At 42.3% G+C, this 13,177-nt stretch overlaps 1 protein-coding gene across 1 annotated transcript in view; it reads right to left on the bottom strand.

The window, feature by feature from the left end:
- Nucleotides 1–251: 251 nt before the first annotated feature.
- ELMOD1 (ELMO domain containing 1) overlaps nt 252–13,177 on the bottom strand; it is a 43,417-nt gene continuing 30,491 nt past the window's right edge. The window contains exons 9-11 of the mRNA XM_054974143.1: nt 11,278–11,328; nt 9,405–9,538; nt 252–1,892 (exon numbers count right to left, since the gene is read on the bottom strand). Of these exons, the coding sequence (XP_054830118.1) occupies nt 1,720–1,892; nt 9,405–9,538; nt 11,278–11,328 (358 nt within the window). The 3' untranslated portion in view covers nt 252–1,719. The remainder of the gene's footprint in view (nt 1,893–9,404; nt 9,539–11,277; nt 11,329–13,177) is intronic.

Consider the following 13,177-nt stretch of genomic DNA (forward strand, 5'->3'; position numbering starts at 1 on the left):
CCTTTTAAAAACATCACAAGAAGTTTGCATAAAGCGTCACCAAGATGGAGACAGTGTGTAGATTCAGATTAATCCCCATAAGTAGAAGCCCCCTCTCCACTGCTCCTCAGAAAAAACACCATGGATGTATGTTGCTTCACATCCCTTTCTTGGAAGCGCATCCAGGCAGTAAACACATTGCTGATCTGTTTTGGAAATGAAACACACAGTTTTTTCTTAGAGTGACATAATTTATTCATACAATCCACAAATAATTAGGCAATACCTCAAATTCAATCTTGCTGTGCAAGCAATTTCACAAACTACCTAGAATACTAAACTTCCAATGGTAAAAAAATACCATGGGTATGAAAATGCCATGGTAAATACTATTTTGACAGTCTACACATGGTGTCAGAAGCATTGGGCACGATCCAAGAAGAACTGCTCCTGCACAGGCTCAATAATGAAATTAGCCCAGTTACAATCATGCACAATTTTCATTTATTTCTACAGGGTTGTTTATGCAAGGAGACTTCCACATGGATTGAATGTGTGTGTGTGTGTGTGTTTTAAGCCATCACTTTGTCCTATGCTTTTGTTTTTCTTCCTGCCTTTTAGTTAATTTACTCCTCTTAGCCCTCAGTTAGGAGCTGAGTTGACAAAGCAAAGCCCAAACTCAATATGTCAACACTAAGAATACCGATTTTTATTAGCTTCTCTCTACAGGAATCGAACATACTCATGATCGATTTGTGTCACATTCATGTAGAAACACAAAAGGTCAACTCCACATTCTCAAAGCAGCATGATTCAATTTTGTTGTGGTCCTATGAATATGGTGGTGCAACTGTAAGGTGAATTTCTTAAAAAAGACAAAACCTTTCTTCCTTACCTACCTATCTGTACATTTTCTGATCTTCACAATCAACATAGGCAATGCTTTCAAAATTCATTCCACTTTCATGATTCTGCACTATCACAGTAGCTTCATTATAAATTTTTGCGTATGTCAAAAATTATTCCCATATTTGTATAATAAACCTCATTTTTTCATGGTGCATGCATGGGGGAAAATGCCTTTTTCATTTATTTTGCCTGAACAAGGCTCAAGTTACACACACTGTTCTAAATAACGTACAAATATGGGGTATAATCCATCCAACAGAAGCCCTTTAATGTCCCATTAATTTGAGTGGGAAAGATTTAAGCATAGGCTATTAAAAAAAATCAATGGGATTCAAAAGTGCTCAACGTTGGCTGGATCATGCCCTTTTAAAAAGTACTCTTAGTTATCATAAAACAAAATGTTAAGTTAAAAGGATTACAGAATACGAGTTTTTCAACTGAATTATTCCACATGTACAAAAAAAAATCCCTCACAGCTAGAGACTGACAATTCTTTAATCAAATGCTGAATTACCGGGGTGATAGGGAAGGGTGAGGGAAGAGAGACTTAAAAAAATAGAAAAAACTTCTTCATATGGGACATCAATTCAGAACGTTTAACACTGCAAAATGCCGCAATATGAGCACTCCATTTTCATGACAACCCCCCCTCTCAAAAGGAGCAGTGTGAGGGAGATGCCAAAAAGAGAACGGGAGAGATGAAATACTGCACCAAGAAGCATGCATACAATCGCTATGGTCATTCAGTACATGAGCGATTTTATCTCTAGGATGGTGGCCTAACATGTGAATGAGGCAGTGTTTCCAAACCAAACCAAACCAAGCCAGCGCCTACAGGTTGATCAAGCTCTCTGAGGCAGCAAAGTGAGGGCACAGGGCCATATCTGGATTCTGGAGCTGCTTGAGGATACGCTTGTGGAACTTCTCTCGCACACGGTTGAACTCCATGATGTCCAGAGGATCCTCATCAATCCAGAACTTGTGGAATTCATGCATCAGATAGCCTATCAGAGGATGAAAAGCACCAAAAAGATTGAAAGTGTCAGCAAACAATCTCCCCTTAGCCATCAACAGCCTCTGTGATCCTTGATGCTCACTAGCCCAATTGCTATGGTCAATTTTACTGCAAAGAGAGGTTCATTAATATGTATTTTTTTTACCATGCATGCGTACATGGTTATGTGCCAGTTAAAAGTCGTGATTATTTATTTATTTATAGTCTACTTTTCTCACTGAGACCCAAGGCGGATTGTATAGTGCAAATCAATATGAACAGCTAGGACATTCAGTGAACAAAAACAATAGGGTATGGGTTGCAGAAATTTGAAAACAAGCATAAATCCAAATACAGAGATTAAACATTGCTGAAAAAAGCTCAAGTAATTAAACAAGACATCTTTATCAATGAGGAAACTGTCCAGTAGAATATATACATCAACAGACAGTACCCAGTAAAATAATCTACAGTCCCTGTCCCTTTACCAAGGCATCTCTCTGAGTCATTTCTAACACAGCCCTATTACCTGAGTAATAGAGTAATAGAGCCCTTCTGAATAATTCAGCAAAGAGAGTGAGAGTTTTCCTTATGTCCTCAGGCAGGCCATTCAATAAGGTGTTTAAATATATTATAAGATGCCAATGAACTGATTGGAGTATGTATAGAAATACAAGCAATAGTCAAATAGGCGGATGAGAGTCTGCTTTTCCTTCCCCCCATTACTCCCAGGTTCCTCCCATCATCTCTCATCCATTCCAGCGTCCCACTTTCTTCCTCCATTCTCTCCACCAGTCTCTACCTTCCTTCTCTCCTAGGTCCCTCCCTAAATCTGGCTGGCGTTCAGTGTCCAATACCCTTTGTTTTGTAGCCAGTTTTGCCTGTTTCTCTATAAGGTATTGGAGGATCATGCAGTGATCTGTAGAACATCTACCTTCTCTGAATCCTGCCTGTTTGTCAGCAATCAGATCTTCCTGTTCAAGCCAAATTTTGAATTTATCAAGGAGGCGGGACGCATATAGTTTGCTGATGACACTAAGCAGAGTGATTGGCCTATAGTTTGTTGGGTCATCCCTACTCCTTTTTGAACAGGGGAACTATAATTGCCAGTCCCCAATCCTTAGGGATATGATCGGTTTGGCCGATGTAAGTAAAAAGGGATGCCAGCAGGGGGCCCCAACAATTGATGTTGCATTTTAGGAATTCAGGAGGAATAAAGTCAACTCCAGGTGCTTTGCCAGCCTTCAGTTGGCCGACCAAAGACTTGATTTCCTTCATAGTGACAGGAGGCCATGAATTAAGGATTTCTATGGGCAGAACAGGTGGTAAGCAGCTATAATCCTCATACATCCTCTGAAAATACATTTCCCAGGTATCTGAGGTGATGTAAGTGTCCGGAGATGATGTTGTTGTAGAGACTGAACTAGAGATGATTTTCCAGAACACAGATGAATTCCCATCTCTGGCCGCCTGAATAAGTAGTGCCCGTGTATTCATAGAATCTTCTCTCTTCTTACAAGCAAGCAATTGCTTATATTGCTTCTTTTGATTTTGAAGGAGTATTAAAGCTCAATATCTAGCTGTTCCATCTGTCTGCCTAAAAAGGTGGACTGTGGAAATAAGCACCTGTTTTGCTTTAGGGCAATCCTTACCAAACCATGCTTTGGACGGTCTCCCAGCACCCTTTTGAATGGGCTGGACCTCTCTTGTTAACAGTAGCTGGAGGCTCTGTATTATCTTATCATAAGCTGCAAGTGGGCCATCTTCTATATTGGGTGAAGTCTGAACAGTTTCTGAAAATATTCTCCTCCCAGAGCCTCCTGGATTTGCTCAGCAAATTGAGATGACCACTTCGCTCGGCAGCCCGGCTGAGTTCTCTTGATAATGCAAAATCTAGAACACAGATTCCAAGACGGCGAGGAAATATGAACCAGAAGAGGAAAATGATCTTCATCTACATAGGGCAACACTTGAAAATTTTTGACCAAAGATGAAAATGGCCCATTCACGAGCATGTAGTCAGTCATGCTTGGTCTTGTGCCAGATAAAAATGTAAATTTGCCTGGATAATTACCATGGGTGGAGCCATTTAATATCTGCAGAGTTAATCTATTTGCCAGTTTTATTAACGGTATGGAAGTATGTTAATAATTGGCATGTTGGTTTGCTGCAGGCAAACCAACATGCCCATGTTAGGAACATGTCCATGTTAGGAAGTGCATTACTGTGAGTGAGAAATTGTTTAAGCCTATGGGGCTAACTGCGGGCAAGAAAAGATTTGCCTCCCACTACCAACCCATTTTGCAGCACACCTTCCCATCTTGAGTCCTTTCTCTGCACCATCCCTCATACCTTCTGACTGGAATTTAAGGGCTGAGGCAGTTTCCGTTCTTACCTGTATTGATGAAGGGGAGCTTGACTCTCAAAAGCTTATACTCTGGAAAATCTCAAATACTTATACCCTGGAAAGTGCTACTGAACTTGAATCTTGCTCGCCTTAAGTTGGAGGTATTTAAAAAAAGACTGTTTGGCAAGCAAGTCTTGAACAGATACGACAGAAATTAAGGTACAGTTCCATTCCTCGAGAGAGGGGCTCTGCTTGGCAATCTCAAATTTGATCACGATGTAAATTACCATCCACCAATATTTAAGTGAGCAGAAAAAATTAAACTTTACCCATTGAACAAAAGATGCTGCCTTCTAATGGGTCAGACCGTTGGTCTATCAAGGTCGGTATCATCTCCTTTGACATGGAATGACTCTCCGAGGTCTCAGGCGGAGCTCTTTCATATCACTTCCTACCTAATCCTTTTAACTGGAGATGCCAGGGGGACTGAACTCAAGACCTCCTGCATGCCAAGCAGATGTTCTCCCACTGAGCTTTTCCAAGGTAAAGAACCTTGGGTAAATAATAATTGAACTTTTCCTCCAGGCTGCATAGCTGTGCAAACAGAGCAGTGCCACCTGGTGGATGAGCTGGCACTGACAAGTAAAAAAAACAAGCCGTATAAGGCTTCAATTTATGATCTAAGGATTCTCAAATATTTATAAAGGTTTTGACCATATTTAAAAACATATTAAAAATGTATCAGATGAACTTTGCAAACTGTTTTATTTTGCTGTCTGTGATGTCTCAAGATAACTTCATGCCAGTCTTCCAGGGGCTAATCTTTGACTAGCCAAGGACCAAGGAGATACCTGGGTTCCATCTCCCCATTCTACGATGAAGCTGACTGGGTGACCTTGGTCTGTCACTTTCTCTCAGGCGAACCTACTTCACAGGATTGCCGCAAGGATACAATGGGGGCAAGGGTAAAACCCTGTATGCTGCCCTGACCTCCCTGCAGGAAGGGAAGGGGAAAAATGTGATAGTCAGATGTAAACTATAAATGGAGACCTTATTCTGCTATGAATGTAGGCAACTGATGCCTGCCTGTGAAATGGATTTTTGCCCAGGCACTAATCTTTATTGCAACAAATGTCAATCCTTTATCAAGTTTCATTATTCAACAGAGGTGATGGTTTTGTATTTTATATATTACATACTTTGAGCTTTACCACTGTCTGCTCTGCTTGTCAACCCCCAAGCCCCATCCAGTTGTGCTCTTTAATGGTGGGCCAATTACTGAATGAACAGTTCTGCCTCCTATCAAAGGAAGCAACGGCAAGAGAGATCATCCCCCTTTTTTGCAAACTGTACCCATAATAGGATTTATAACAAAAGTTATACTCTGCCTTTCTCCCTGATGGGGATCCAAAGTGTCTCACACTGTTCTCCAGTCCTCCATCATCACAACAACCACCCTGTGAAGAAAGTCTGGCTGACAATGTGTGAGTGGCCAAAGGCCTATCAGCAGCCTTCAGCGGCTGACAGCTGAACTAGACGAAACGAATTACCTGAGGCTATGCGAGTGTTTAGAATCAAGTCTGTTCCTACCTACCTGTGTCCATTTCACCCCAGGTGAACACATGTCCTGTAGCCCTAGTCTGTGCATGTGTCAGGTAACTGGTGTAGTCATGGTTGCAAGTGTCCATGGCCATAATCAGCGAGTCACCATTGCAGAGTGTCAGTTTTGAGCAGCTTCCTCTTCCTTAAACCTCTTTTTGCCCTTAGATCCGGCTTACACCCAAACTGTTTTGCTTTTAATCTGGCATGTTTTTAAATTCTCCCGTTTTCTAGTTGACACAGTCGCCTCCCTACTCCTCCTTCCCCCTTAACGTCCTCCTCCTCCTCTCCATGCAGTGTCTTCTATCGGGTAAGGAGGAGGTGGGAAGAAAGATTGTGGCAACACAATTAAGCATCTGAGGAAAAGTTCAGAAACATGCTTGATACACGAACCTGAAAAGGATGGGGTGTGTGTGTGGGGGGGTACACATTCTCGTTTGGCTCAGCAATACAGAGCAAACTGGGTAAAATTTGGCCATTGTTTCCAATGGGAAATGTGATTCCGGGCTTTCCTGGGGTCTGGGGGAGCATTTTAGGATTGAATTTTACCAAATTTTCTGGGGAACCACTCCTAGCTGTTCTCTACAGACTTCCCAAGTTTCATGAAGATTGGATTTCGGGAGGCCATTTTATAGGCCCCCAAAGAAGGTGCCACCAGCCATTTCCAATCTCCATTGTTCCCTATGGGGAAAACTAGGGGAGCTATCTAGGGGGCTGGGGTGGCATTTTGCAAGCAAAATCCACAGAATTTGCACAGGACCTACTCCTGTACTCTGAAGACCTCCCCCCCCCCCCAAGTTTCAGAGAGATTGGACTTTGGGGAAGGCATCATCTATGGGTTTCTGCAGTGCTGTCAGTTTCTCTCCACAATAGGAAAAAAATGGGGTGGCTGGAGGCACCTTCTTTGGGGGGCCATTAAACGGATCCTCAAGGTCCAATCTCCTTGAAACTTGGGGGATATTTAGAGGAATGTTAGCAGTAGGTTCCCTGAAGATTTTGTAGATTTATTTTGCAAAATGCCACCTCCCATCCCCCTGGATATCCCCCATAGTTTTCCCCATAGGGAATAATGGAGATTGGAGGTGGCTGGGAAAAAGCAGGCAGGAAAGTGTTGATTCTGGTTGACAGCAAGAAATGCTGCCATGGCTCCCAAAATGGGGACTACCTGCCCCCCTTTGCATAGATGCCCCCCCTTCCTGGCGAGCTGAGCTGCAAGATCTCAGCAGAGGTGTGGAACCCCTGTTTTTAGCACCCCCCAGGAAACCCGGCAGTTCCCCCCCCCAATACATCCAATTGAATAAACAAGTCTCCCTCTCAGAAAAGCTGCAGAGGAAGGTTTGAACATGTGCGAAGAGAAGGTGCATCATGGGATACCATCTCTCGTCTGGGAGAAATGGGGAAGAAACACATGCAAGTCCAAGCACGGGACTGAATGCAGATCGAGTGTAGTGTGGCAACAGTGTGTGAGTGAACAGGAAAGCAACGGGGAAACACATGTAAGTGCTTTCACGTGTTGCACATGTGTAATTTGTCTTGTGTAGTTTAGCTCTGAGTGAGAATTTCTACCTGTATCTCCCCGATCCACCTCTGACTTACCACATGGGCTCTTTTAAGCCAGGGAAATGATTAACCCCCTTTGTATTGTAACAGAGAGGTTATTTTCCTCCCTCTCTGTAGAGTTTGTGCTGCCTGAACTTTTCTGGCTTCTCATGAGTAAACTTTTGCTTTCATTGAAAATAGCAGAGGAATGTTGTGGAGCTAACTTGTGTCAAGATTCATTCATTCATTCAGGCACCCACCCACCCACAGTCTACCTTTCTCACTGAGCCTCAAGGCGGATTACATAGTGTGAGATTAGGACAATCAATATCAAGGACATTTCCATAAACCATGTCATAGGGTAAATAAATGCAAGTTTACAAAGACATAGCATTAACAAGAATCCAATACAGAGTTGAAGAAATGCTGAAACAGAGTATAAGCAATTCTAGGACTGTATTGTCGAAGGCTTTCACGGCCGGAGAACGATGGTTGTTGTGGGTTTTCCGGGCTGTATTGCCGTGGTCTTGGCATTGTAGTTCCTGACGTTTCGCCAGCAGTTGTGGCTGGCATCTTCTGAGGCATCTACACCTCTGAAGATGCCAGCCACAGCTGCTGGCGAAATGTCAGGAACTACAATGCCAAGACCACGGCAATACAGCCCGGAAAACCCACAACAACCATAATTCTAGGACTGACATTAGACAACATAGAACTAGCCAGTAGGGTGCAATTCAACTTCATTTTTGGCACTGAAAATTCCTACCATCATCCTGAAGCTGGGGGCCAATTTTGAGACTTCTAGCTTTATTTCTGGATGAGTTATGCCTGCCACAGACATGTGAGCTTCCCTGGCAAATGGAAGGGGAAGTGGTTCTGGTGGTAACTTGGGCCATGATATTCTGATTCCCTTCGTTTTGGGCACTGCAACTCCATCATAATTCTGAAGCTAGGGACAAATTTAAGGTATGTTGGTGTCCTGTCTCCTTCTTTCCCTTCTGCTGGCACCTTGAGCTCAAACATACCCTTGTGTAAGTAACAGGTCAGGTCCTTGTGGAGTCTAATCACCTCTACAATGGACCCCAACCTAGGCTGGAATTCCCATCTGACATTTGGTGTAGTTGGCAGGATTGACTAGGTGTTTACAGGATGGGAAAGGGGAAGGATTTTTTGAGGCTTGGTGCAACTAAGAGGGATTGTGTTTGGTTGGGAGCTTGGGGAAGAGTCTGAAGAGGATGGGTGGATGACTGGATGCCATCTAGTGCAGCTGCATCACCTGGCCAGTTCCAAGAGCCATTCTTGAATGCAAGAGTGCGTGGCAGAACAGCCAATACCCTAGGGAATGTTATGGGAATGTATGAATGTGCAGGATAAAATTGTTAATAGAGATAAATTTGGCAAAAGTGGTCTTAGACTCAGTGGCCTAGACTCAGCAGGGAGTGGCCTGGGTGGACCTGAGGAGAAAGGGACAAGGGGAGAATCGGCTAAATCCAAGTTTAGAGATCTGCATGCAGCAGTATCATTTTTCAAAAGATAAAGGGGTCCCCAGGTACAGGTAAGGATTCGTGTCTAGGAGATGGGGTTTTAAAGGAAAGAAAGCCCATATCCTTTTGGGAGATGGATCTGGAATTACTGGTAAAATCACCTTGGGAAGAAAATGCAGTGAAGGATTGTAGTTCATTAGAAGAGGTTAAAGAGGAATGTATAACAAGTATAGTGGGAAACTCTGGTCCTCACCATAGGCTCACGTTTCGGCAGTAGGAATTTTGGTTTTCCTGACTGCCCACCATGTGTATATTTCACAATGACATTTGAAGAGTTTCTCTCAAGTGGCAATATCCATCACTTAACAGATGCATCTATTTTTTTTGCTGTATGTTGGTCATCACTCCCAGCAAAAGCCAAAATTAGCCCAAAGAAGGAAACAACCAATGTGAAAATAGCTACGGTTTGTACAACAGATCACCTGCAGTGATTATTTAAGCAGCACAACAACTGCATCACACATGCAGCATACACAATACTACACACACTTACAGAAGGTTTGCTGAAAATGGGATAACGTTGGAGCCTCTGGAGCAACGTTGTAGAAGTGTGTTTTCAGGGCGCCGCTCACAAGCAGGTTGTACGCAAGGTCTGTGATATTAATGCCAACGATAGCAAAAGAGTAGCTGCAAGAAATACAGAGCAGAGATTCCTCGTATTTAAAAAAGCACGTCTCTAGCCCTCTAAACCAAAAAAAGGAAAGAACTAGCAGATAATAGCAACAGATCATTATGACGTTTTTGCACTACATTATTCTGTCAGTTATTTTTTTGGCAGTGAACGGGGAAAAATAGAGGCTGTGGGAATTGAGGCAAGGAGAAGGGTGGTAATGTGAGTAGAACCTTTAAAAATTTGCACATTCCTGTCCATAAGACATACAGAGACAATCTTTCCAAAAGGACTGGGGAACACACAGGAGCAAGATGAATAGAGGATGAAATCATATGTAGGGGTGTGCACCAAAAAAAAAAAATCCGGTAAATCTGAACTGGGAATAACAACCCAGAGGAAAAAATTGGTATTTCCTGAATACCGAATTGATAATTTGGTTTGATTTAGTAATATAGCAGAAATTCTGTAAAATTCAGCCATTGTTTCCTATGGGAAAATCAATCCGGGGGATATCCAGTGGGCTGGGGTGTGTGTGTGTGTGTGTGTGTGTGTGTGTGTGTGTGTGTGTCATTTTTCAAATTTACCAAATTGGCAAGGAACCTACTCCTGACTGTCCTCTAAAGAATCTCCAAGTTTCATTAAGATTGGATCCCAGAGTCCAATTCAATGGCCTCCTGAACAAGGTACCCAAAGCCACTTCATTGCAACATCTGATGTAACATCACACCAGAGAATCACATCCATTCCATCCAAACCAAACCGAAGAAAGGAACACTTTTACAACTTAGCCCAACAGAACCAAACTGAAGCAAGTGGCTGGGTACTGCCTGGTTCTGTTTTGTGCTGTTCCTTCACTGGCTGAACCCAGTGTCCAGTTGCTGTGAATGACACTGGTTCTGTTAGGCTAAGTCTGCAACTTTTTATGGGCCCTTCTTTGGACACCCACAAAATTGCACCCCAGGTTCCAGTCTTCATGAAACTTGGAGAGTCTTTAGAAGAGTGTCTGGAGTAGGCACCCTCTAAATTTGGTAAAAGTTAGTTGAAAAATGAATGAGCCTACCAGAAAGCCTCTAGACTGATTTCCCCACAGGACACAATGGCCGAATTATACCAAATTAATTTGGTAAATAATCTGGAATACTGAATCTCATTCTGTATTCAGTATTTTGATTTGGGATAGTCAGATTCTACCGAATCAGCCAAAATTTTGGTATTTTAAACCAAATTCCAAACCAAACTACATCTTCCGAATAATGTGGATGCTTCCAAGAAGAAAGCAAAAGTAAGAAACCAATGTCGGAACAAAAGCTCCATGTAGAAGCAGTTCACAAAGGAAGGATGAATAAGAGCGGTCACCTCTGCAATAGTTTCCCTTATGCCAGTGGCCTCTGCACTCAGGGTTATAACGGAATCACTGTGTTGTTGTTCAACCATCCCTTCCCACCTCTGTTTTTCCTCTTCCACATATTAACATGAAACTGGCTAGGAAGCTGTGGCTATGCTAATCTGTTAACCTGAAATGGGAATGTGCAATTTTTGAACCTCTTGTGTGAGGTCTGTCACCACAAAACAGCTCTTTACATCACAGAAGCTAGAGCAGACCCTACCAAACAGATGGCTCAAAACTGAAATATTTCAGTCATTTTGAGGACCGCCTCCCTTCATAACTCAAAGAAGCAGGGAGGAAGCCAAGTAAACCAGTGAAAATTGTCAACAGTAATACTAGTTTTTCTGCTTTGAAGTTTACGCTTACCCAATGGCTTTATCAAACTTTTTCTTCTCCCACTCAGCCTTGCTGCACTTGCTGAAAAATTAAAAACAGACGTTGTTGCACAAAAAGCAAATGGATCTCTCTACACTGCTCAGAAAAGTTGGATCTACACAGCGGTAGCGTTTTACTAATTTAGCATTTTAAATCCAGCCTGCTTGCAACCAGTTTGCTTGTCTTATCACATTTGCATACCATATAAATGAGCTTGTGACTTCAGTAGTCTTTCCCTCAGAGACCGCCTGTTCTCTATGCAGCACTAAACAAAGATGGGCCAATTCTGTTCCACTTTGGGGAGTGGGAGGAATCTGTGGAAAGGTCTATTTTTTCTTCTTTGACTAAGGCTGACCTGTGTACGGCCTTTGATATTCTGCAAGACTGATATGATATAAATCACCTGAAACAAGCCTGAGAAACAAGTAACACCACTGGAGCGAGAAGACAGGAAAAACTATTGCCTGAAATGGGAAGCTTTCTACTTGTTTGAGGGGCTGGTTCCCCTGACCTTGTATCAGTTTAATGACAGGGTACAGGACTCCCTTTAAACTATTGAAACTCAGCCATTATGAACAGGCAGTACTCCAAAAAGGATCCTACCAGCTTTTCCGCTAGTGAAAGAGAGTCCTCTTTTGAAACTGAAAAGGCTGTGCTGGGAATTATGGCACCCGCAAAGCCATCTGGGACATGGCTACAGAGAGGATGGGAATCAGGTGAGAATGAGCAGCAAAACTGCAGCCTTGGGCTTGGTAGCCCTCATTATACCCTCAATCACTCTTTTAAAAAGCTTAAGAACCGTTTTTCAGAAATTCAGGGAATAAAGGAAACATTTTAGCTCTCGTGCTTCAAATTTCTAAAATGTTTTTTTAAAAAAGAAAATTTAACTCATTTTATCACAAGTACTTTAATTTTTAAAATTGATGCAAGTGATAGGCCATGCTATAAATCCAAATTTTGAAACATTCACCCCCCCCCCCCGATAATTTATCACCATTTTAGGTAACACACATCCTTAGAACTTTCCTTTCTCGATTTGGTCATTCTTGTCTACGGCAACAGTCACGGCAGGTCTCTTTGCCTTCTCACAGATACCTGAGAAGCACCAGGCATCCAAAAATACGCAACAACATTCATTACCCCCAACGCAAAGCATAAGGTTGTTCCCAAATACAAATAAAAAATAGACATGTTACATATATCATCAACAACATCAACAAAACACAGACTAAAAGGATGTATGTCTATTGAATTGTTTCCATCTCTGCTCTATGCTTTTTAATTAAAAAAAGAACATGCAGGGGCACAACAAACCGTCAAAGCATCTCGAAACATGCACACGACAGAATGATAACAGGATCTGCAGAGCCACGGCACTGCATTTCAGAAAATAAAGGAAAGGCAGTAAGGAGGAACAAAAAAACAGTAACAGGTTGTACTATCCTGAATTCTAAGTCAGTCATAAAGATTCCGCACATGTTGGATAATGCACTTCCAATCCTCTTTATAGATCATTTGGAATGGATTTTTTCATGTGCGGAACAAAAAATCCACCTCAAACGATTGATAAAGTGCATTGAAAGTGCATTACCCAGCGTGTGTGGAATCAGCCCCAAGTCCTAGACTATCTTTTGCCTCTCTGCCCCACTTCTCTCCTATGCTGAAGTTTATCAGGTCACTTTTCTCTTTAGAGTGATTTCTGAAGATAGTTTTTTTTTAAAAAAAACCCTTTCCTACTTTTGCCTCTTTGGAAAAATAAAGAAGCAGAAATTAGAATTCTGTTGTGGGAGAAAAAACCCAACATAAATCCCCACCCGTAAGTATATACTGCAACTTACTAGGGGCAGGTTTTTCAGTATTAAAATGGATCTTCCTCCCAGCAGAGACAGTG

Source organism: Eublepharis macularius, chromosome 3 (assembly GCF_028583425.1).
Source record: "Eublepharis macularius isolate TG4126 chromosome 3, MPM_Emac_v1.0, whole genome shotgun sequence".
Classification (NCBI taxonomy): domain Eukaryota; kingdom Metazoa; phylum Chordata; class Lepidosauria; order Squamata; family Eublepharidae; genus Eublepharis; species Eublepharis macularius.